The 26,185-nt window shown below is 40.3% G+C and overlaps 1 protein-coding gene across 1 annotated transcript; it reads right to left on the reverse strand.

The window, feature by feature from the left end:
* Positions 1–3,765: 3,765 nt before the first annotated feature.
* On the reverse strand, positions 3,766–26,071 carry LOC146458938 (uncharacterized). The gene is made up of 14 exons (XM_085090116.1): positions 25,823–26,071; positions 25,465–25,559; positions 25,133–25,206; positions 22,936–23,028; positions 21,618–21,843; positions 20,654–20,816; positions 19,529–19,651; positions 18,971–19,021; positions 17,336–17,541; positions 15,209–15,290; positions 14,439–14,845; positions 11,409–11,649; positions 9,415–11,190; positions 3,766–6,000 (listed from the first exon to the last, which is right to left on the reverse strand). Exons 1-14 carry the CDS (start codon positions 25,881–25,883, stop codon positions 5,807–5,809), a joined length of 3,792 nt encoding a protein of 1,263 aa, XP_084946242.1. The 5' UTR covers positions 25,884–26,071; the 3' UTR covers positions 3,766–5,806.
* Positions 26,072–26,185: the final 114 nt, after the last annotated feature.

Below are 26,185 nucleotides of genomic sequence, written 5' to 3' on the forward strand. Positions count from 1 at the left end.
AAATCAAGGCTACTGCAGGTACTGATGGGGTTTTAAAGATTTCAGCCGTCCGGTAGATGTATTAAATTATCTGTGTCCCTTTATAATTTGCAATATCACATGATGAATCATGTATTAACACCGTTTATTTCAGACTCTTCCAGTGCGACAGAAGGCCTGCACCTTTCCTAGCTCTGTTTTCAATCGACCCAGATAATCTGCAGTTCCATTGTTTCTTGTCTAGGCCCATTGTTTCGTTGTTCGAGATCGCCCCAAGTATATTTTTTGTTATGGTAAGTCGGGTAATGGTTAGTAAGGATAATTTTCCCTCGACCTTATTGTTCAGTCGGTGTATATCACATGCAGGAAATTAATAACAAAAACTAGAACAAGCGATAAGTGATTTATTGGCCGAGCTAAACTCTGTTGGACAGTGGATCTCCCCGGCTGTTATAAGTTCAAAGTGGAATTAACGGACTTTTTACAAGATAATTGTCCATGAATGTAAATATATGAAACATATATTTTGAACTGCGAGGATCTTTCTTGTATTTGATAATTGTCCATCTTCGTTAACGAAAGCCGCTTTCTTTTGTACTGAGCTAGTTTCACCGAAATTTTTGCTTTGCCGAACCCAAACTGAAATCTCTTACTAATGAACGCAACTAATGGTCAAAACCATTCCTATATTCGAGCCAAACTTTGAACTCTCAAATTGATATTCCTTTTTAGGAGCCTCATACAGTCTTTTTTTTTCAGTATGGCATTGAATATCACTGATCTGCCTATTATTCCAAGTTTCTTAGTCGAATAGAAAGGTTCTTCAGCGCGCTGAGTTAAATTCTGTTATTTGATGCAGGTCTTGAGATAAAATCAAGTTGGGCCACCACAAGACCTGTTACCTTCTACCCCAACACGGCAAACTCGTGAGATCACGGGTCTTAACTTTAATTTATACTGCCGCTTGTAAGACCGAGCATTTCAAAAGAGCTTTTGTTAATAGACGTTTTTTTAACTTTGTTTATGGTCCCTTATTTCATGTCATGTATATCTCCTTGGTCTATTATTCCACGGGCGCGCGTTGGATACGAGATGGTAGATACCCAACGAGGCGAGTAGCGCCGAGTTGGCTATAACACATCTCGTATCCAACAAGAGCGAGTGGTTTTACAAACAACCACAAATATCCGGCGCTAAATCTTGCCACATTCTATTTCGAAAAACAAGACCGGAAGAAAAGGTATAGTGTATAAAGTATTCGTGGGGCATGGTGTAATAGCTCATATACCATGGCAGCAAAGCCAATCAAATCCTTGGAATCGAATTATACAATGATCCAGGTTTTTCTTTTGAAGAAATTATAATTAAAAAAGAGATCTTTTGATAATGCAATTAAAGAGTTTTAATTAGCTTAGAGATCACGCAATATCAGTGTGACCATTCAAACTGAAAGCTGCTGAGCAGTACTTCCCTATGATACTGTTTATTACGCTGTACAAGGTTCTTCGAACGTCTGAGTCTGGATGAAATCCTAAAGTGTGACCATTTAAATGAAAACTATCAAGCAGTCTTGAAGTCAGTTATTGAAACGACGGCCCAGTGAGTAGTGCCGCTTTCCTGGGCCCTTGTAGATTCTATAATCTCTTTCTAGAAACGGCGAGGAAAGCATGAAAAAGTTCGAGAATCAGTGAACTAACTCACCCCAAGGCAGCCAAGTCTTAAATATCAAGAGCCTATTTTTCAACTAGCTCTAAATATCAGCCAAAAGCTATTCTTTGTATGGGTGTTGAGAATAGTTTGACGTCGGCTACGATTTTAGACTTCCTTAAAAAATCGACCCTTAGATTTAGAACAAAGCTTAATCGTCATACACGTCTACTACGGGTAAATTCTTGGTTTTGGTCGCTACAAGTAACGTGTTTATATCAGAAACAACTTCGCCTGCTACGTCAGCAGTCAAGTGCCTTTTCAAGACCACGCCGATCCGGCGCTTGAGAGGTTCCAGCATGCGGCAGTTATAAAAACCATTTGAAAAGTCGGCCGGCAAGACTTGCATCATACATATTAAAACAAATCTCAATGAGGTTTAGGGGTCACTTTTAAAGACCATTCTTTCTGTGGCACCAGCAAACCAGTCTATCGTTTCATTTTCGGCCATTTGTCGTGCATGCAAAGCAGCATGAGTGACGTCACGGCACGCAAACCAACAGTCCAATGGGTTCCGCTTATGAATACGAAGTTGCCCAGACGTCTGGTAGCTGAAAATATCAAATACTGAGGTTGAATGAATGACCGGACCAGTTATGTTAGATATCGTTGAAAAACGCAAATGGTTTGTCGTATCCAATTTTAGATCGTGGGCGCCTTCAGACTCTCCTAACAACGTGAAACAAGTTCATTTTTTTCTGGTTACCGCCGGGGCGACTTCAAACTCTCCTAAAATCTTAGCACAAAGTCAATTTTGTTAACGTTGAGGCAAACTATCTGAACCAATGTTTATGAACTAGAAAAGCCTCATCTTTTGCCTTTTTTCAGATCTGGGATGATTTCAATGATTCGGATGCACGAAAAGAAACGACACCTGAATAATCTGTCAATGGGCCGAGGCCATAGGGATCTGGTGCTGGGGTAGAGTATGCAGAGAAGTGGTCAAAACTACTATACTCAAACAGAACCCACCAAACCACAAAACAGATTGTGGCCTCTGCCTGCACCCCCTTCCTCGACCCGGCTCAAAAGATGGTGTCTTTATCACAGTAGCCACCCCTCTATCCTGTAGTAAGAAATGACAATGAGATTCAAACTTCACTTTTCTTGTTTAGCTGACTCTTGCTAGCTGAATATTTTTGTGTCAACTCAAATTTTAAAGCCAATAAAAGTTTGTAAGTAATGCCCATGAGATAGGTGGTGTCTTCGATAGTCCACTACCCCAGACAAGGTGGGTCCTCTACGAAAAAAAAAAAAAAGACCAGTTCCGTGTCGCAGATGGTCAAGTGACACCTTTGGCTCAAAGTCTGCCTCTCCGCGTGAGTCCCCGGTCACTGGCCTCATTCTCCCACTATTTTCGAAGGCAAGGGCAGGTCTCCAGTGTTTCAGTGCGATGCTACACAGCCAGTAGCGACTATGGCCCTTTTAAAACCTCGCACCTTTCATACGCCATACTTAGTATCAAGCTTGGTCACACCTTGAAGTTTTGCCATCATTAATTTGCTAACCAAAAGGTACGGTGTTTGAATGTGATCAAGCTGGTGATGGCTATCAACAAAACCGCTTCACGAAGGAAAGTTTGGGAGAATAAAAAAAAACTGTTAAGTTACGATCCAAAAGTATGCGTTTTTGCAGCGAGTGCTTGTTTCTCGACGGTCCGATGTTTTTTCAAATACACTTTCTGCTAGGCCCAGTTCAGACGCCGAACTTTTCATGAGCCGAACCTAATAGCTTGAATGAAGTACATGAAAAGTTCGGCGTCTGAATCATTTGAGAACGGCTGCTTCAATTTGGAACGACTCAGCCGTACTTCCCGCCTGGCTTAACCGGGAATTTCGGCTTTGGAACGGGTTTGATTCAGACGTCGAACTTTTTATGAGCCGATGCATAAATTATTATTACGTATTTCAGATACAGTCTCTCGTAGAGAGCAAGTTTTGCTTCAAGAAAATTAAAACTTACTTTTAACCAAAAAGAACTGTACAAATAGGAAAAATGTTAAGTAAAACACAGCTATAAAATATTCCCCAATTCCGACAATTGTGAGAAAAACGCCTCAATTCATTCCAACAAATAAAGTTACAACAGGTCAACATTAAGTTTATTTGCATGACTCCAGTATGCATAATACAAGTGTCCTTCGAAGCCTCTTACATTACCACGAGTTCATTGTTGATTTGTTGAGTTTGCAGGTCCAAGTGGAGCACAGAGAATTTCTTTCTCAATATCTTGCATTTTGATCGTTCACTACTTTGTAATAATTTTATTTTCAGCTTAGCAGAGCGGTTTTCAATTGAAGGTCATTAAAAACAAAAGTAATTACTCTAACCAATCACAATAGACGCAAACAGCGCAATGAACCAATCAGATCGAAGCAAATACATGTAACCGGCGCCAAGCGCGGGAATACGCATGCGAGCGAGGCACGATTACTTTTGGTTGTCAACTTGTCATTGGTTGAAAAAGCAGCGTTCGTTTTTTAACCAATCACAGGGCGTCGGGAAGTAACGATGAAGCAAAGGCGAATTACTTTCAGCGCTCATTTGAAAACCGCTCTCAGCATGTTGCTGTTTATAAACTGAATGTAACTTGCCATAAAACCATAGTTTCAACTGAGTAATTACCGCTACAGTTTTCGTACGTTTGACCAGTGTCCAGGAAGTATTTTTATCTACATTCGCTACAAGAGTCTCCATATTTATTACGTTTGCTTTAATATATTGCAGTAGCTTCTTTGGATGTGGTCTTCTGTACAAATCATATGTTTACCACATATTCCTTTTACCAGATCTCATTCACTTTTAAATTCATTTTCTTTGAGACACAAGATAACATGAACAAAGAAAAACAAAAAAACAGCAAGATACAAAGTACGGACAGCGTGTTTCTTTGCTAACAAATTTTTCAATTATTTCGTCAACTCAGTGAAATAGAATAGACAAATCACCCATTTTGATTTGATTGCTTATTTATTTTCTAACAGACTAAAGTTTGATGGGTAATTCAGTAACATGGTGGCAAGTTTCCAGTCAGTAGACGAGGAGCTGTTTATTATGCCGTACAAGGTTGCTCAAACTTGCGAGTCTGTGGATGAAATCCTAAAGTGTGACCATTCAAGTGAAAGCTACTGAGCAGTACTTTCCTGTGGTGCTGTTTATTATGCTGTACAAGGTTGCTCCATCCTGTGAGTCTGTGGACGATGGTATCCTTTGATCATCCAAATAAAAGCCACCAAGAGACCTCGCCCTCTCTTGAAGCCACTGATTAATAATATCTTTGGTGCCCTTCGTTTGCACGTTTTACGATTTTGGGATTCTTTTTTTAATTTTTACAAAGGCAACACTGAACCCCTTATGAAATCCCTCACTCATGCCCGGTTGCGAGTGAAAAAACTGGTGAGTTTATGTACAAGAAATAACTTAAAGAAAAGAGAAAACCTTGGATAAATAAATAATTGGTACTAATGTCGCGTAAGCAAGAGAAAACAAGCAATCACGCACACTCCAACAGCGGCCTCAGTATGCCAAAATACACAATAAATTACCACTAGCAAAAGCCTTTTACTCTAGACAGCAAAAAAACAAGGACAAAAGCAAGGCACCGGCGTACAACAACACTTTTCACTCCTAAATATTGATCCCGATAAATGTGGTTGAAATACAAGAGCACGACCAGTCAAATGAAAGCTACTGAACATATTTTTTGTGGTGCTGTTTAACAAGCTGTACAAAGTGATACTAACTTCTGAGTCTGTGAATGAAATCCTTAAGTGTGACCATTCATAATGAAAGCTACTGAGCAGTACTTTCCTGTGATGCTGTTTATTGTGTTGTACAAGATGGTTCTATCTATTGAGTTCGTGGATGAATCCTAAAGTGTGACTATTCAAATGAAAGCTACTGCACGAGCAGTACTTAACCGTAGTACTGTTTATTATGCTGTTCACATGGGATCAACTCAGAAACCCAAAATATAATTATTGCAACGGAACCTAATCCCCAATTCTTTCCCGCGTTTTTCCCTGTTTGTTTCCTAGTATAACAAAAAATAAAGTTGTAAGGTTTGAAGCTTAACAGTCTAAGGAGTGATAGTGTTAGTGCGCTTGAGTACACACATCAAATCAGTTAACAGTCGCAGCCTGCTGTCGTTCAAGTTCCTCCACCGACATCACCTTCCTGGTGTAGTCAGGCGTGACTGATCGCTGTCCGGGGTGAGCTTGCTGCAGGACGTCTTCGCTGAACCACTTCGACAGGATGTTACCCCCTCCCGCAGGGGAATGACTTTGTGGCGGGTGATTCATCACTGGACTTGCCACTGAAAAATAAACAGATAAAACGTCTGTATAAAGGGGTTTCCAATTGAGTGTCGTAGAACTAAATCCAAAGTAATTACTCTGGCCAATCGCAGCGAGCCAATCAGAATTCGAAGCAAATACATACAACCGGCGCCAACCGCGGGAAAACGCGTGCGGCCAAAACACGATTGGTTTTGGTTTGGATTCTCATTGGTTGAGAAAGTGGCGCGAGTTTTGTTAACCATTCACAGAGCGTAGTAATGCAAAACCAAAAACACTCAATTGAAAACCGCTGTGATGCTTGCAATATAAAACTTAATTCGTTTCTCTTTCCCCACATCTTGGACACAACAAACCCTGAGATAATTACGACAGTTGAGTAATTCTAATCACAAGTGGACAGACAGAATACTAACCAAACTTATAGGAAGACACATTATTTCATTTTATTTTGCTTCGTCAACAGCCACAGGAAAAAAAAAATTATAACTGGCGTGTAGACAGGGAGACCACAACAGCCTAACTAATTACAGCAAAGGGAAATTTTCACCAGGCAAATAAAATTTACTGTCAGTCTTCTAACCAGTTTGGTTTGTTTACGTGTTTAAAAGTGACGTCTGGCACGTGCATCTCTATAACAACTTGCTTTAAGGGCGATTTAGACGGTACGATTTTCTCTTACGACTGTCGCATGCGATTTCTAGAGCGCGCGCTGCTTGCGTCATGTAAAAATCGTACACAACTCTCACCACTCAACATTGCCTTTACCTACGATTGTCGTAGGATTTTAAAGGGCGATTTAGACGGTACGATTTTGCCTACGATTTGTCGCATGCGACACGCTTACGCTATGCCTACAACACGAATCGCTTCGTGTAAATCAACCTACAACATCCTTACGACAGACGCACACAACACGAAAAATGTCGTAGGATTTTAAAACATGTTTTAAAATCCTACGACAATCGTAAGTAAAGGCAATGTTGAGTGGCGAGAGTTGTGTACGATTTTTACATGACGCAAGCAGCGCGCGCTCTAGAAATCGCATGCGACAAATCGTAGGTAAAATCGTACCGTCTAAATCGCCCTTAAAACATGTTTTAAAATCCTACGACATTTTTCGTGTTGTGTGCGTCTGTCGTAAGGATGTTGTAGGTTGATTTACACGACGCGATTCGTGTTGTAGGCATGGCGTAAGCGCGTCGCATGCGACAAATCGTAGGCAAAATCGTACCGTCTAAATCGCCCTTTAGAGATGCACGCGCCAGAGAGAGATCTGTAAGCAAAGAGTAAAATTCAGTAACAGTTTAATTGTGCGTTGTGTGGTCTCTGTATTAAAGTATGTTCGTGAGAAGACATACCACCACGGAATTAAAGGGTTCCTGATGTGCGTTGCTTAAACCCTCGAAAAGATTTCGTACCCGTAAATCTATTTCACATTCACAAAACTTATTACCAAAAGTTCAGTTTTTGATAATTTTGAAATAAAAAACATTTGAAGTTTTCCAAGATTCAAAAACACATTGAGTGAATTTGGACGCAAAACTAACCGGCAATCTGTAGAAATGGGATAAGAAAATTTCTTTTCGGGTCTGAAAGCTATTTGGCAGCTTTGGGGACGTACACCTGAGCTGAAACATGGCGCTACACCTGATTTATAAACACGAACTGTCGGTTTTTCGCTCAGACATTATCATTCCTTAGACGTCCTCTACAAAAGAACAACGTGGCATTCTGGCGCCAGAGCGAAGCTGTAGTGTATTTGTTGTTAGAATACAAAAGCTTCTTCTTGAGAAACAATAGTTGGAAACTAGATAGGGGCGGAACTACAGAGCTCCAAGGCGCCAAGGATCCTGCACGCATCGTGAAGTTCAGGAAAAGGAGTTACGCTGAGCGTGGAATTTACATGTAACACAGCTAGTCAAAACTACCATGATTGATACAACGCTGTATTTTGTAATCTCAGTTTCGTTCATTCGTTCATTGCAATATAATAAATCATTTTTCTTTTCTTATTATGGACATTTCATTCATGTCCTTTAGCATTTCAGATTCCTTTATTTATTCAAACCGAAGTGCTTATTCAACTATCTTTTTCTACCCGACTCGAAGAACCTTTGCTATCTGCAAGCTCCCTTGAACAAAAACAGTTGACATATGAATAAATATCGTTTCAAATGTGACTCAACTGCAGGACGTGTTTGTAAAGGCCTTGCGTGTGTTACGTCACATCGGAGACTTCACAGTAAACAAAATATCACGCAAAGCACGCAAACGAAGACACCAAATTTTAACAAATCATTTATTGCATAAAAATCGCTCTGGAAAACTTCAACCTAACTCGAACTCGAACAAAGTTTCACTCGGTTTACTCATAACAGCCACCTCGAACTGTGTTCAAATACAGGACATTTGTGGGATACACCAAGAATCGCACCGTTTTACAAAGACCCGCGTATCCTGAAAGCCGGCGAGATACACGAATATCATTGAAGTTTATCATTGGTTTTCGCAATGAATGTTTCAAAATACTCCTACGCAAGATCAAACTTTAATTCAAATACGATCGTTGCGGTCAAAGGTGTACAAATAATAAACGACAGCTACTGTTGTTTCTGTTATGTCATAATCCGGCACGCAACGTTTCATAAAATAGCAAAAACAGAAAATAGTGATCTTACGCAACTATCGCGGCAACACCAACGAAAAATTCACGCTGTAAAAATATTGTTTTCGGACACCAATTACACACGAGTAGAATGATCGGGAAGAAGTTTAAGTTCATCTGGAACAAAGTGTCCGAACTGTCCAAGTAGTGAATTGGTAGGAACGGCGTTCAACTTCAAATTATTTTAGGAAGTAAACAATTAACCGTCCTGTTCTCACGTTCTTCACAAAACCTCTAATTTAGTAATTTATCGTACAGCGCCATTATTTTCCTCATTGAACCTCGATGCTGTTCCCGTCGTAGCTTGTCCCTATTACGCCCCCTTTCAGGCACGAACATCAACCGATTGGCTCCTGGTGTGTGCTACCTCATAACGCCATGTTTCGTTTGAAGATTCTGACTTAGTGATTGTCTTGTGGATCGCTTGGTATAATGTTTCTGTGCTAGTTTTACACTTCGCCACAAGACCCCTCACCTGAAACATTAGAATCCCTACAATGAATCCATCCAAATACACCTCAATCATTTTCAAGCAAAATCGTCCTTTAATAAACTGAAAGTATTTTACGATAATAAGACTCACCCCATTCCCCAGCCCATTCCCTTACCACCTTTCAAAGTAGATCTCCCCTCCCTTTCCTCTCATCCTTCCCTCCCTTACAGATGCTTTGGGAACACAATCAAACCAAGGTGAGTAGGGGCTTCTGTTAGCAGTTCATTGAACAATATTTAACAGTCAAGGACACAAATCAAAAGAACAGCTTACCTCGTCTACCCTGACCTTGCTGCAGACCAGACTGAGGGGGGATGTGAGGGGAACGAGCGCCCATCATGGCTGCCGCCGCAGCAGCAGGGTTGACTGGTGGGTAGCCAGGTGAGGGACGCCCTGGATACATCATGGCTGGATGATGTCCAGGCATAACAGGGTACCTCCCCGGCGAGTGTGGCATCTGCATCCTCATGGATACTGGGTTCATTCCAGGAGAAGGCATTCCCATGGGCGAACCAGCTGAAGACATCATCCTCAAGTAAGCTGGATGAACATTAGGCGCCATCATTCCTGGAAGCATGGCAGACCTCGGCTGCATTACCATACCTGGCATGGGGGAGTTGAATGGGGTGCGTCCTGGATTCCTATGCATTGCTGGCATTCCTGATGGTGACAATCGTCCATTGGGTAAATGCGGCCGTGGTCGTGGGCCATGTGTCCCATGGAATGGTCTTGGGACGTGATGAACTGGTGTAGGTCTTGTCTCTCCTCCATGAATTCTATGCGTTGGATGATTTACAGACAAACCCTCCTGTGAAGAAGCTGCCATGTCACTGCTCACCATTCTTTGAACACCCATAGTGTTTGGATTGTGTTGAGATAACGGATGAATCCCTGACAAACCTTCACTTCTTTTCGCATGAAACGGGTCATCATACACTGCGGACACCTTATCTGGAGAAACATGTGCGTGCTGTTCATATGAATGAGTCAATGGCCTTCCTTCATTGGCCGCTACCACTTTAGTGATGCCACTACGAGCACCTTTAGCCTGGCTTTCCAAAGAAATGTTGTGCGCAAACAATCCTACATTTGGCTTGTGGGTGTCACCTCTTGCCATCAGTCCAGTTGAAACCAGCTGATGGGGTGAAAGCAAGCCTGCTTTATCGACTAGAGGATGGCGCTGAGGAGTACAAGGTGCTGAATTGGGCAGTACTGGCTTCAAAGGAGACCCACCACTTTGGTTGAATGAGTGCAGAGGAGTTGTAGGTTCAGAGTGAATGCCACTGTTGAGGCTAGAAAATGGTAATTGGGGAGATCCTGGCAATGGTTTAAAGGCAGTTGGCTTCTGCAACACTGGTGAGCCACCTTGTGACAACTCTGCCTCACCTGACATCATGGATCTTGGAGAAAGTAAATTGTCTTGTTTAATAGCACTGGTTTGAGCTGGAGCCTGTCTCTCGTCCATGTGCTTTTGTAGTAGCACTCCTTTTATGAAATCACCTGCAGCTTCAGGTTGTGATCGTGCCATCAGTGGAGAGGATTCTTGGTCCATCAATGGCTGCTTGGGGAGAGTTCCTGGAGCAGCAAAGTCTTTTCTGTTAACAGTTGTCTTGTCCTCTTGTGAAGTGCTTCTTTCTTTAGACTGATCCAGGGCCTGCACTTTCTCCTCAGTCTTTGGCGTTTTTTGATCCATGCGATCCTGCTGGATCTTCCTCATAACAGATGTCGGCATAAAGGATCGGTCAGTAATGTATGGACTACTGGACTGAGATGACACTGGCTGTGAGTGTGCTGCTGTGTGACTACGCTGTTCAGGAGGAAATCCATGTCTCTCTTGTGGTTTCCTCACAGGCTGCTGATTAGTTCGATGCGGTATACCACTAGGTTGTGGTCTTGATTGGTAGGGTGGCATTACTTGGTGTGGTACCCTCTGCATATTCAGAGCTCCAAATTCAAGGTGAGGGCTGCGCCTCTGCTGTGCTTGCATGGCGTGAGGAGAGGGTGATCTCCGGAGCAATGGGGATGAATACAAATCCTGGGGAGAAGTTACTAGAAAGGACAAAGAGAAATCAGATACTACATTATTTGAATGCGAGCAATCTAACATTAATCCATTTTAAATATATCAATATGAGTGTTTCAGATTGCGAACAGTAACCAATGCTGTAAAAGTTGGTGTGCAACTGACACAAAAGCAACCGGGTAAAAGGAAGGTAGAGTCCTAGTAGGATTCCCTGTATCCTTTCTTGTTCTCTTTTATAACTCACCCATGGAATTGAACTTGTGGAACATTTCCAAAGGAGAAGCAGATCTGTTCATCTGCGGCACCACCTGCGCTGGTGAAGTAGGTCTAGGGTCTGACAAAGGAGCCTGCATGGTCATCATTTTCAACAGTGCAGAAGGTGATGGAGATCTTCTAAAATCCTGCATTGGTGTTGGAGAATTCCTGGGACTTTTCCGTTTGGGGGATGGAGGTCTTGGCAGCAAATGAGTTGGCAAACCGGAGATCTTTGCATAAAGAAAGAGGATATAGTGATATTGAATAACAAACATCAAAGTATTGTTAAGGCCAATCGAAGATAGTCAACAGTTTCTCTATATTAATGTTACATTGCAATTGTTTTTCAATAACACCTATTTAAACTCATCAACAATAAATGAGCGTGGGGGAGGTGCCTGTGAGGTTGGTGGAACCAAGAACTGCATCCGAGTGCAGCAGGTAACCATGACAACCCTGTGAGTGGCATCCACCCAGACACCGTCACACTACTAATCAGTGGAAAACTAACATACTTACCACATACTTACCAAAGGGCAGGTAGGGTAAGGAACGCCAACACTGTCTTCTGTGCAATTCTACCATTATATGCGGTGCATTTTACATTATATGCGGTGCATTTTGTATTATATGTGGTGTATTTTCCATTATATGCGGTACTTTCCACATTATATGTGGTGCTTTTTACATTATATGGGGTACTTTTTGTATTATATGCGGTACTTTGTACATTATATGTGGTACTTTTGTCATCATATGCAGTGCTTTTGAAATTATATGCGGTACATTTCGCATTATATGCAGTGCTTTTGTCAATATATGAGGTAGTTTTTTCATTATATGCGGTGCTTTATTTGTCATCATTATATGAGGTGCCTTTTGTCGTTATATGCGGTGCTCTCTTCATTATGAGGATGAGGTCGAGAATCTACGGGGATCTGGGTAAGAGTTTACTGATATTGCTAATCCGCCATTTTGTTTCAAGCGTACGAATTGACCTCCTCGCTCATGGATTCAATTGAGCTTGGAAACCCTTTCAGAAAGCTTTTTAAACGAAAGGATAGACCCATTATCTATGTCAGATAGCACTTTTACTGACCAAGTAGTCAACACGATTGGTGACCGTATTCGACTCAGAGAACTGTGCACAAAGTATGTGGCTGATCAAAGGTAAACAGATGAGGATGATGAAAACGCGGCTGCCTCAGGCACAACCATGAGTTACAGCGATTCTGTTAGGAAAGAAAGGAGCCTCTTATTCCAACCAAGCAGCACTGGTGGGAGAAGCACTAGCTCTGGAAGGAAGAGAAAACGGAAGAAATCTTGTCCGCAAAGGACATGGACTATGCAGTTTGTGTGCCTGGCATCTCGCTTTGTGAAAAAAATCCCGACTGCAACCGAGAAAAAGATGCTATACCAAGCAGGCTTAGGGTGTAAGACATCTTTTCTCTGTGGGACATGGTAAACATGTTATAGAACGGTTCATCAAACAAGCAAACTCGTATCATCCAACAATCAAATTTACCACTTAAAAATCTCAAAGATTGAGACTGCATTCAATTGCATTCACTCCATATTGGATATTAAAACACTGAAACCTTTCAATACACGCGTTTTTCCTCTAGCCACCCATCAAGAGTCAAAAAAGGATTGGTTAAAGCCCTAAGACTCGAACGAGCAAACTCCTCAAAAAATAACGTTTGAGGAAAATATTAAAAAAATTAAATAACGACTCCTTGCTAGAGGCTACCCGAATAAACTGATTGAAAAAAGTTTATCAGATGTCAAATTTACAGAAAGGTCATCGGCATTGAAGCAAAAAGACAACACCCCAAACAAATATTGCGTTTCGTAACAAAACCATCAGTGCCCAGCCTCAAACATGTTTTAATGGGAAAATGGCACTTAATACAAAACCAGCCTTTCCTGCGAGAAATCTTCAAAGAGCCACCACTAATCTCTTTTTAAAAAAGGAAAATCTTTAAATGACATGCTTGTCAGAACAAAATTCAAAGAAGTTACACTTCAAAAATGTTTCCGTTTTTAGACGTCGTGCAGGCCTATCATCCCTTGCTATTTCCTACAAAGACATCATATCACCGCGAGAAGTTACACCTGTACCGGAGTAATGCGTTCGGTTTCAAATTTCTCAGTTAGACCTCCGAGGCTTAGAGACTTTTAAGACTGTCTCCATAATGAATTCCACTGAATGCAAATCAAAGGAGAGCACCAGCAAGAATGTCCATTCGTAATGTTCGCGCGCTTGATACAAAATGGCGGATTATCGATATCTGTAAAAACTCTTACCCAGATCCCCGTAGATTCTCGACCTCATCCTTATTATGAAGAAAGCACTGCATATAACGACAAAAGCACCTCATATAATGATGACAAATAAAGCACCGCATATCATGAAAAAACTACCTTATATATAGCCAAAAGCACTGCATATAATGCGAAATGTACCGCATATAATTTCAAAAGCACTGCATATAATTACAAAAGCAAGTTGCATATAATGACAAAAGTACCGCATATAATGTACAAAGTACCGCATATAATACAAAAAGTACTGCATATAATGTAAAAAGCACCACATATAAAGTGGAAAGTACCGCATATAATGGAAAATACACCACATATAATACAAAAAGCACCGCATATAATGTAAAATGCACCGCATATAATGGGACAATTACACAGAAGACAGTGTTGGTGTTCCATATAAGGGAGCAGCAACTTTGTGAGCGTGTGCAACGTGAAGCAACACGAACGAAATGACATGACCTCAACAGGGGAGCCGTAAATTCCTGACAGCCCCTGTGAAGTTATGTGGCCACCCCAAATAGTTTGAACGGAAACTGCTGGCCAGCACTGTCTCGAGTTTAACTTAGCCTAAATTGCATTTAGCCACATTCAATAAATGGCCTGACAACTTACTAAGAATGGCATTGATTTGAAATCAAATTTTCCCACACTTAATTCACAACTTTAAATTAATAAAAGAAATGCAACTTACTGCAGGTTGTGGCTTCTCTGGAAGGGTACCTGATGACTTCATCTTCTCCACAAGCATGTTAAATGCGGCCATCTGCTCAGGTTTATTCGTTATTTCCACACCTTTACCAATGTTCTCTTTGTCCTGCTCCAGGTCACTGACCTCTTTCTTTGCAGAGATCTCTGGGTCCTTTTTGACATTGGCTTCGATATCCTCCAGACGAACTGAGCCCATTACTTTGTTCTTTTCCTTTCCCGATGACATGACCTCGTCTAACAGTGGCTGGACACTGACCTGGTTATTTTGAAGCATTGTTGTCAAGCTTTGGGATTCAATGCTATTGTCTACTGAAGATGTTATGGGTGCGAATAAGTAGTTTGGTCCTGGAGACGGCGTACGGGGGGTGTTGGCACCACCACTGGAGAATCCTGTGACAAGAGAACTCACTTAGTAAGAGAACCATTGAACAAGAATCTTTGCCAATAACACACCAATTAAAGATTCATGTGGATTGACTTTTAAGATGTTATGTAATAATGTCAACAGTATAGTACTTCAATGGAAAGCTCCTGAGAGGCTGGATTGGAGGGCAAAAGAGATGGTAAACTGAATCAAGATTCACAAATGGTACAAGACTTCTTTTTTATCGACAGTGGAGAGTCTGGATTGGGGGACAACAAAGACAGTCACCTGAGTGAAGATCAGCAAAATATTGACAAAGCCTCTATTTACTGAGCGTCAAATTACCAACTAAGGAGATACACATTTCTCAGCTTTAACTTAAAACAAACCTTCACTTCCGCTTCTACTGCTGCTGTAATTGCTACCTGGTCTTCCAAAAAACTGACAGAATCGGCTACTCATCTGGTCCACCTGCAATCAATTGTTTAAAATAATAAGGATAGATGTACAAATCCAAGGAGTGCTTTTCACAGCAACATTCAATTCAATCATCTTATTACCACCTTTAAAGCAAAATTATCATATCAATTTATTGCTTTGTTCAATGAAGCGTTTTTTCTTTTCTCAACCTTAATAATAAACAGCAATGCAGCTAATTCTTCAAGTCAGTTATTACAATAATAGTAGAACTGCCTTGTTCAGCCATCCTAAAAGCTTCATTAGATTGTAGCTTGTAAGGACTGGAGCTCCTCGTATTCTACAGGAATCCAGTGTAAAGCTAGTGGAAAAAATTCCACTGCATACAGCAAACTTTTCAAGTGCCAGCACAATGTGAGGTTGCTTGTTGATCTACATTCTTGGACAAAACTTGTTAAGAAAACTGCGAAGTTTGTGCAAATATTTTAATCTACCTCAAAGAAAACACCGCCTGGAGAGTAGCAAACCTTCACTCCCCCCTCCCTCTAACCCAATGTTGCTTTGAGGGCAGGACAATTTCCCAGCCTTTTTTCAGCGGCAAAGCAACATTGATGAGGGGGAGGGGGGCTGCGTTGTTGAAATATCATTGTAGTGGTCGAATTTGGTGATCGACTAAAAGTTTCGTAAAAGTTTTGTCCACTATTGTAAAATCAAAGTAGCTAAAAATCATGGCCACTGTTCCTTATTGACAATCGCAATTCACTTACAAAGGCAACTGTGTTGTGCCTTAGTTACCGTAAGTGCTCTGACACACTGTAAGCATTCTCATTGTGGATACTAATTTAATGAAAAATTTTCACTAATAATAAATAATAAAACAAAACAACAAACAAAACTATATTAAAACACCCAAATCTCATCTAGTTAATGGCTATATTTTATTTTACAGTCATTGGGGAGCAGGGATGGCCCAGTGGTGAGGGCACTTGAACCTCCCACCAATGTGGCCCGGGTTCGATTCCCAGACTTGGCGTCATATGTGGGTTGAGTTTATTGTTAGCTCTCGTCTTTGCTCTGAGAGGTTTTTCTCCGGGTATTCCGGTTTTCCCCTCTCCTCAAAAACCAACACTTCTAAATTCCAATTCGATTTGGAAAGTGTCACCAATTGGTACTCTGTGCTAAAGACATTAACACTTAAATAAATAGAGGATATTACATGGCCGCGCGGAGATACGAAATTTCTCTTCGAGTGTTGAAAAATATTTCACGAGTGAGTGCATCGAACAAGTGAAATATTTTTCAACATGAGAAAAGAAATTTCGTATCTCCAAGCGACCATGTAATTTTCATTTTATTATATAAAATCCTCACAATTTTCTTTGTTCTTTGTTTCAAAAACTAAGGTTTGAAATTGATGTATATAAGCTGACAGTCAGTTGTTTGTATCAATCATAAACCAGGCCGAATTATGTCAATACAAAGTAAGACTTAAAGCGAAAAGGCCACAAATAAAATCTATATTATAAATAGAAAACGTATAAACAGGTAGGTCCCTGGTATAAACTAAAGGCATATTAACTATGGTTAGAAATTTGGCTAACACTAACAAGTAAATCTGAACATACTGTTCTATTAAGCTTACTCCTGGCTTTCATCGTTGCTTTCAACTACCCTCACACAACTGGACGTCGTACGCAGTTTTCCTCTTTGTATTCGGATTTTCTTATTCTTCTATGAATTCGATCAGTTTCTTATCTGTGATCTCGACAAATCTGCTTGTGCTTGTCTCCATTTTAGCATAAACTTAACTGCGACTCGCGAAAAGACCAACTCAAAAACTCCTGAAAGACCAAACGACAGCCAAACGGCAGAAAACCCTTCGAAAAGCCACAAGTGCTTGACAGCGCGCGAAAATACTGCGAGTTGATTCGTCAAAAATGATATCATACATGTGTGGATAAAAATGATATTGCCACTGGCGGGATACCGTTTTTATTGATTTGCTACCACTCGGTATACCACTAAATTTTATATAATAAAGTGATTTATTTTTTATTTTTATTGAGGAGAATTTACATCTTGAGCTTTGAAAAACCTACCCCTCCAGAGAAAGGAAGCAGGGTGTCACTGAGAAAGAAGTCATTGATGTCAAAAGGCTTGGCTTTGTGGTTACTGTTGTCAGTAGCTGTCACACCAGCATCAGTTTCAGTCTTCTTTTTACTAGCATTACTGGTTTGAGAAGGACTGTTACTTGTTTCTGGGGATGACCTACTCACTTCACCATTCAAGGGACCTTTCTTACCCACTGAAATAATAAACAGAAATTATTAGACAAGTTTGTTTCATTGGGTTATTCCAGAAAAAATCCACACCTCCCCGACGGATGGGATTCTGGAAATTCTCACCGGAGGGGGGGTCAAAGACTCTGGAAATCCAGGCGGGAGGGGGGTTGAACTTAAGAAAGTCTTCTGCAGGAGTCATTTCGACTGATAGTTCATGCGATTCGAACGTTTAGTTCGGTGACACTTCAGCGCTCTCAGACCCTGAACATATTTCTCACCTAAAATAAATGATAATCTTAGTTCCTTCGCAGGTCCTTTTATAGCAGAAAACGCGAACAACAAGATAGTAAAGAACGAGCCATCGCAACATTGTTGCAACGAAGAGTTTGAAACGCCTGACACATTTCTACTTGTACCAGACCCAGCGCGCCACCGTTGTGTAATTTCACGTCCACCATTGCATTCTTAGCGTGGATTCCACTGCGTCAGGCGGAAGAATTTTTTACTTGTGCAGGCAAGGATGCAGAGCTATTAGCTGAAGAAGATAATTCCAAAGAACTTTGGTCCAAACATTCCCTCTTCGTAGAAAATACTCGAGAGGAACTTGTAGCCATCTGTACCTCGAAAAAACTTTTGGAAACGTAAGTTATTGCGAAAGCAACAGAAGGAGAAAGTTCTTGGACGGGTTCCTGCAACATATACAGTGGTAACCTCTCTGAAGTCCTATCGTCCGTAGCACAGTTGAACAAGCAGCCAGTGCATTTTCTGAGTGCCGTTTTAAGATTCCATGGGTGTGATGTCCATTGGGCACAAAGGATGAATGCGTTCGCTTTTTCGCATTGTTGCTCCTTTCTTTTTTTAGTTCCACCCGATAGAGTTTTTAATGTTAGCAGAAGCTTTAGAAATTAAAAAAAGAACATCTTCTAGACGTGATTGTGCGTATTTTATATTGAAAATAAATTAAATTTAAGCCTAATATTTTTTTCCCGGAAATCCAGGCGGGAGGGGGGGTCTTTCGTTTTGGAAATCCAGACAGGAGGGGGGGTCTTGTGCCTCAGGAAATCCAGGTGAGAGGGGGGGGGGGTTAAAAAACGACCCCATCCGTCGGGGGGGTGTGGATTTTTTCTGGAATAACCCATTAATAAGTTGTTGTATACTGAGCCATGTGCACACCTTGCTGAAACATCAAAATTGAAGCAATTTCTTTGTATTTAGCATGTGATATACCCAAAAGAAAGTCTGTTTTCATCAACCTACAGTGAATTCAAATGTTCAAAACAACTACTTTCAGTACATGGCATACAATAGGCTCTCCCATCAGTATACTTTGCCATAAAAATTAACACAATGGTATGAACATTTCTAAGAGCTCCTGTTATACCAGAAAAAAAATGAACTGTCTGCTTCACCATTTTAATGTCACTTAAGCAATGAAAGTAACTCCTTCAGTACCTGACAATATCGCTTTGATCTCTTCAGAGGCAGACTTGCGTCTTTCGCGATCTGTAACATGGTAAAAAATGGGGGGTGGGAGAGGAAAGTTAACAGTCATCTAAAAAATGTGAAGGTCCACAAATTATGCTTTCTTTAATTTAGATGTAATGTAATATTCACAATGATTAACTTGTACACACATAACAACTTCATATGAGGAGGAATTGATTTTAAACAGTACCAAGTTTTCTAAAGTTGCAGCTGTTCAGCTCTTTACGCACAGTTTATAATTCTACTCCTGAATTGTTGCTAAATACAAAACTTTTGCCTAGACCTGTTTTTTTTTTGTTGTTGTTGTTGTTGTATGCAACACCATTATGCAACTCCTGTGATACCTTACGAAATGCAATCTCTCAACAAGATTGCTAATTAAGTGCTGTTTGTAGGTTTACAACAGGACATGCCAGATGATTTATTTCATTGTATTCCTACACACTTTCCCTGATCAACTGAGACAGAAAATTTATTCCATTTGAGTAGGATTATATTAATATACAGTATATAAAATAGTGATACCATTTTTTTGCTCATCCACGTCATCGAACCCCTTTAGTTCCATGGTTTCAAACTGACTTGACGGACCAAATGTGAACCATTCAGGCTCATCATTCTGTTCATCCTTAGCTTGCTTCCTTTTGGCTGATTGTGTGCAAAAATTAATTAGTTAATTAGATATAACATTTATCTAAATCTTTACTTAAACAATAAAATGTTGATTGGATTGGATTAATTGCCTCCCGGCAGCCTGACTTTTTTTTATACATATTGACAAGATATACACACCTACTTGTGTTTAACAATCATGTGGTTTGATAAGTTAAAAAATGTAACTTATATCGATTGTGTTTCAATTTGCTTACTGCTAGCCTGGAGTCAAATGGCTACAAGTCATGAGTAAATGTTAATTAAAGAGTAGATTTTTTTCACTCTCAGTTAATCAACAGTTGATTGAAAGATCGCGTTTTCTCACAGCTAGATATCCCCACTAGCACGTACCATATTTTCTCGATTAAACGCCGGCTTCGTATAAATGCCAGGTCAAAACTGCCGATTTTTAAATAAACGCTGGGTGCGAATAATCGGGGCCCCAGCGTTTATTAGGGGTCAAGGTCACAAGGACTGGTTTCAAGTAAATAGTAACCTCTTAATTAAATGGCACTGTTACGACATACCAAGTGCAGTATGCTGTTTTGGTATTTTAATAAATGTTCAAAGGAAAATACCGGCGTAACATAACTGGGATAGTTGCTGCACAGCGAAATAAAATATAGCAATGTATTCGTATTGTATTATTGACAAACTTTCTTTCTTGTGTTGTAGTGCTCACTGTCGTTTAAATCGCGAGGATCTCTCCAAACTGCCCCTAGGTTTCTGAGGCTCGGTAATAATAAATCAACCTGGAAAAATGACTGAAAGTCGCATTTCATTAATAAACGCCGGCCTCGAAAAAACGCTGGGTCATTACTGCCAAATTTTAAATGAACGCCGGGGGCGTTCAATCGAGAAAATACAGTACACCCAGAATATTACTATTTTCTCAAGATAAGTTTGTGCCAAGATGGAGCTAATACCAGATGCTACATGCACAAACTCAGCCTGCTCATCAATATGGCTCAGAGACAAACTATACCCAGTCTGTACCTTGGATATTTCTGCCTCGAGTGGGTTCTTCTCTGCTTCTTTTTCGTTCCTTTTCTCTTTCCCTAAATCCCCTTTCCTTGTCTTTGCCAGGTCCTCTGTCTCTATCAACCCGTTCCTCCTTTTCCCTTGTTCCCATGTACTTTCCTGATAACTCATCAGAATCCTGAAAGATTTGTAGTTGGGTAATACACTTTTCAACATCACTAAACAGTAAGACAGGCACCAAATTGACCAGATGCAGCAAAGTCTACAGTTTACATGTAATATATGACCATTACCCCTGACTCCCAGATCCCCAGATCTGGGAGTCTCCCAGATACAAAGCAAATCTTGTGGTACCTCGTACAGGTCAAGGTAAAGAGACTTTGGATTTTAACCTCACATTTTTCCACTCAAACGTAGAATTTCAAATACACTGTACAATAAATTTAACCAGGACTCTGTTTAAACTAGCCATGCTAAACCAGATTTCCTGTATAAATATTTAATAATAAAAACAATAAAAATAAATAAATTATTTCTGTTTGCATTTTTGTGCGTCTTTTACCTAAACTGTTATTGCCCATAAGGAAATGGGTCAATTTCGTTGGGGGAGGGCGGGGGGTGGTTCAAGTTTTTGGCAGGATAGGTCAATTTTGGCAGGGGAGTGGGCTGATGATAGGGGGTTGGTGCAAAAGGAAAAACAACGACATATAACAAGAAGACAATTTTGTGAGAAAAGCTTGAGAGCTGGGTTGAATGCCAGAATTGGAAGGACAAACGTGCTGACAAGGTTGGTTCAGGATGCAAAGAAAGTCAGCTTTACAGCTTGCCCGATCGCAAAATCCACTAGCCCCGGGCTATCGGACACAGTGTTCTAAATGCACGCTGTTGGTTCAAAAACAATGGAAGGCAGCAGTACCTTACATCATGAGGACAGAATGGATAACAACAATTTATTTCTAGCAACATCAAATGTTGGTACCTTGTTCCTTTCTTGTAAAGGTGTACGTTCTTTAAAATCCAAGGTTCTTCCTCTGCCCACCCTTCCAGTCAGCCTGCTTCTCCCTTCCCTTTCACGATCAGTCGTTCTGCTCAAGCCATTCCTCCCTCTTTCCTGTAACATATGTCTCTCAGGAGCGCTGTGAGGGATTTGGCAGCCTTGAAAAAAGCTTTGACGTTGAGGACTCAGTACTATACCATCCTCAATCCTGGAAAAAAACAGATTTCATTGAATGTAAACCCAACTAACAAGTAGAGCATTGCCTTCGACTACAATCTGGAGAACTTGTAACATGGACTGGACGAAACTTTGAGAAAGTCTCCAAGTGAAGATTGGTCAGCACGTCACACTTTCTAAAGATATGTTTACTGTTCAAAAATCTGTCTACAGCATCAGTTACACAGAGGTAAACTACCCAAAAAACAGCAGTGAGAATGTGGTCGTAACAACGGGCTGGTCAGATTAACAAGGTTATAAACCTAAGGAAATGACTGTACTTTCAATTTGTTCAGGGCACAAAAAAATTGGTCGTAATAGCGAGGTGATCGTATTTAAATGAGGTGGTTTAAGGCAGGGTTTTACTGTACGTCTTATTAAAAATAAATAGCTGAGTTTGTTAATAATTTATTGATGTGCTTTTAAGGACGGTGCCTACTTTTGTTACTGCACATACGTTCTGTGCATCGTGAGATACTCAGGTTTTCTATGGGTGGTGCCTACTAATACAGCGATGTTTTTGGGCGGTTTAAAACCATGCAGAGAAAGCAGAACTTATCAAGTGCTCTTGGTATCCAAAAAGAAAATTGGGGGTAACCATGCATTTTTCAGAGATAATAAAGCTTCAATTTGGAAAAAAAAAATCACATACATTGCTTTGTTTTTTACTGCTTTTTTGAATAATTGTTGCTTTGTTATCTCTGAAAAATGTGTGGTTACCCCCCAATTTTCTTTCTGGATTCCAATAGCCCTTGCTAAAATACGCTTTTTTCAAATAGTCATAAACTACACAAAAAATTAATATACTTCTGTATTAGTAGGCACCGTCCTTAGCTACTCTGAGTTATTTGTTTTTATCATTTTCTATCAGACAGTGAGTGGATTTAAATAAATTTGACACTTGCATTAGGTTAGTGTCAACTGATTGCTTTATTGACCAATTACAAAATCTTCATGGTTTAACCAGACAATCAGGAAACATTGCATTAAAGCAATCTATCAAAAAAGGGTTTTAAAAAATACTTTTTGGTCCTTTGCAGGTTCTTGGGGTGTTTGGGAAACAGTCACCAAATTGTTTACTCACAGTGCTTGTTTTCTGAGTTCCTCAGCGGGTGATGCACATCTTTTTTCACTTGAGTAGGACTGGTGCCAAGCTTCTGGATCCCAAATACCATTTCTAAAAGAGACCAAAAAGATGTGGAAAATCAAACACAAACCTCTCAAGATACAACTTTGACAAAAAACAAGGTGGGGTACTCGTCTCATTTTTTTGGTGGGACCAAAATATGTAATTTTCCAGTACTCTTTTTCAGACCTGGGCCCAGTTGTTGTTGCCCGATTGAGCTAATCCTGGGTTAACGTGAACTTTGATTCGAGTTTATTTACTAACCCATACGAATTCTTCCAAAACATTTTTGTCCCTTAATTTTACCTTAAACTTTTCTTTTCCATTAGCTTAAGCCGCCGTTACACGTTGAAACTTTTAGCTGAAACTTGTGTGCAACGGCAAACGAGACCAGTTTCACGAAGTGGTGTTACACGGTGAAACTCTTGTTTTTTCACCACTGCGACTGTTGCGAGCCGTTGCAGAAGTAGAAAGTGGTTCTACTTTTCATGAAACTTGTCTCGGAAGTTCGAAAAAGTTTCACGAAACCAACCGTGTTACACGGCGCAACGCCTGCTGAAACTTGTTTTAAAGCGCCGTTGCACACAAGTTTTAGCTAAAAGTTTCAACGTGTAACGGCGGCTTTAAAATTAGCCTTTAAAAACTTTCTTAACAAGCGAGATGAAAACCTCGGTTAACTTGTAATCATGGACAGGGTCCGAAATTAACTTTTTCCTTAGGGAGCCAACTGGTGACTAACCTAAAAATTTTGGTCGATAGATGGAAGGGTTTGGTCGCCAAAAGCAAGTGTTATTGTTTTTTTTTTTTTCGGTTACTTGCTTGCCACGCCACGATCGCGGCTTTGCCTCTTAATTTGCCGCAAACTAAAGAAAACAATCTCTCTGGCCAGGGTATAATTTACCTTAATTTATAGTAAAGCACAAAATTAAACCTTTCAAGAAAATGTTATCATTTAACACAATACACATACAGCTATAAAAAGAGACTCACAAAAGCCGTGTAACGGTAACAGAGTCCTACATCTCAAAAAGCGTGTTTGCCAATGTTCTTGCAAAGGTTTCAAATTTCTTTCTCTTATTATTTCCATTTAGTTGGAAGTATGCTGGTATCCTATTAAGTTCTATGTTCAAGACAAGGGGGCCCTCTTTCTATACCTAGACTCAACTAATTGCAAAAGAAATTATTAAAGTATCTGTTCTTCGCCGAAACGGAACAAAAACGCAACAACGATCAATAAGCTAGTGCCAGACCCTCACACTTTTTTATAAATTTGCTCAAACCAGTCCCCCACCGTGCAGGCCTATCACTATTTATAAAATAAAGATAAAGCGCCAATGCTTTTGATCTTGCCGGATCTCGCCACATCATGTTTTCGCCCCCAATATCCATATTGGGAGAAGCCGCTGAAACAATATGGCCCTAGGTAAATATGGTGATCGTAAAATCCTTGCTTCGTTTTACTACGACTGTCCACGGGAGCTTTATGTTTTCTTTTAGAGAAAGCCCTTTTACCTTGGAATGTCAAATGCTGATGGTACAAAAGGTGAATCGCCTTCTGGCGACCAGTTCTAAATTTCTGGTCACCAACACCTAAATTTTGGTCGCAATGGCGACCAGTCTGTTGCAATTTCAGACCCTGATGGATTCACGTTAATCGGCTTTTGAACAACCGGGCCCTGGGCTCTAGAATCCATACCTGTTTCTGTAAAATTCATATATGCATATTCAGACTTTCAGACCAAACTGGTTAAAATCTATATCCCATTTTACACCAAACAACTAAAAAAAACCCAATACCCTTCAGCGCTGCACATGCCTATTTAGCTTTAATAGGGGAGTACCACCCACCCAGTACACAGGAAACCTGTCACAAAAGAACGTAGCAGGTTGAACCGGATTTAGCTTTTGGTCTGGTGGAATTTTTTTGTCTGTGTGCTGGGGGGGGGGGGGGGGGGTGGTGGGTGTAATTCTGAATTGACTAGTTCATTGTTGGAAGAACTCTCAATTGAAACATTGCAGTATTGAGTTAGATGGTTTATCAACTACATGTAGATAATGAATTAAGTTTGGTGTAGGTCACTGGACTGGACTAGAGTATTAATTTTTTATCTACAAAAGCTACATTTTAATAAATTTACCAAAACAAGTGACAAACCTGACATGCTCATTGGAAAGAACAGAAGGCCATAGTTTCGACGCTGGAGACTCTCTCAAATTAAGCAAATCCTCCTGTGATCGAGAAAATCAAACACCTCACAATTAGCAAGCACGGTTGTATTGTACGTAAATAGAATTCATATTCGACATTCTTCATATTTAAAGTTTACACGGTTTATTTTTATCCGTGCTTTGTGCAAAATTATAAGTCTGGAAATTTATCCATTTTCCGTAATGACCTTTCCTGTGTGTATTGGTATGGTTTAAACTACAAGTGCTTCAAGGTAATTTCTTAAGCTACTTCATCTTGTTCAATACACAAAATGTCACCTTCGTGTACGTAACACGTGGCTGGTTTTTCACTATTCCTTCCTCTGTTTCTTTGCTCGACACAGCCAAGCCTCCGGTAGTTTTTCTAGTTTTTCCTAAAAAACAACAGAAACAGTTAAATAAACCATAACTTGATACCAAGACCAGCTATTTATGGAAGGATGACTAGATAATTCACACTTGAAATTTTTAAGTTGCAGTGGTGTTTACAGCAGGGTTTTCCATAAAAAGCGCCAAAACCCTACACTTTCTAGGTTTTTTGCACCCAAAGGCCACAGAAAGAAACAATCTAAAACTTAATTTATCTGTTATTATTCCATAAAATAAGAGTTCTAAACTTTACGGACAAAAAAACAACCTTGACTAGACAATCCTTCTTTTGTAACGACATCATCTGCTGACAACTCGCCAACCTCCATCTAGGAACTCAGCGTCGACAGTTGTCGAAACTGGAGCAGTAATTTCGTTGAAATGAGGTTAATTTCTTTATGAATTTAACCTCAGGAAAAACTCGGTACATTACAAAAGCTCGGAAAATCTCTGTTCCTCTCATACACCGTCAACGTCCATTTTGAAAACCAAAGGAAATCGCACAAAGATGCGCTTGCGTATTTATCGTGCCTCACTTCAAGAGTCGCATTTCCGTTTCTTGGGGGGAGGGGATAGAAGAACTCTTCATTTGTGCCAATATTCGCAATCTCCCGAAAAGGAAGTTCCTTGG

The sequence above is a fragment of the Pavona decussata genome, unplaced genomic scaffold (genome assembly GCF_977016875.1).
Source record: "Pavona decussata unplaced genomic scaffold, jaPavDecu1.1 SCAFFOLD_225, whole genome shotgun sequence".
Taxonomy (NCBI): Eukaryota; Metazoa; Cnidaria; class Anthozoa; order Scleractinia; family Agariciidae; genus Pavona; species Pavona decussata.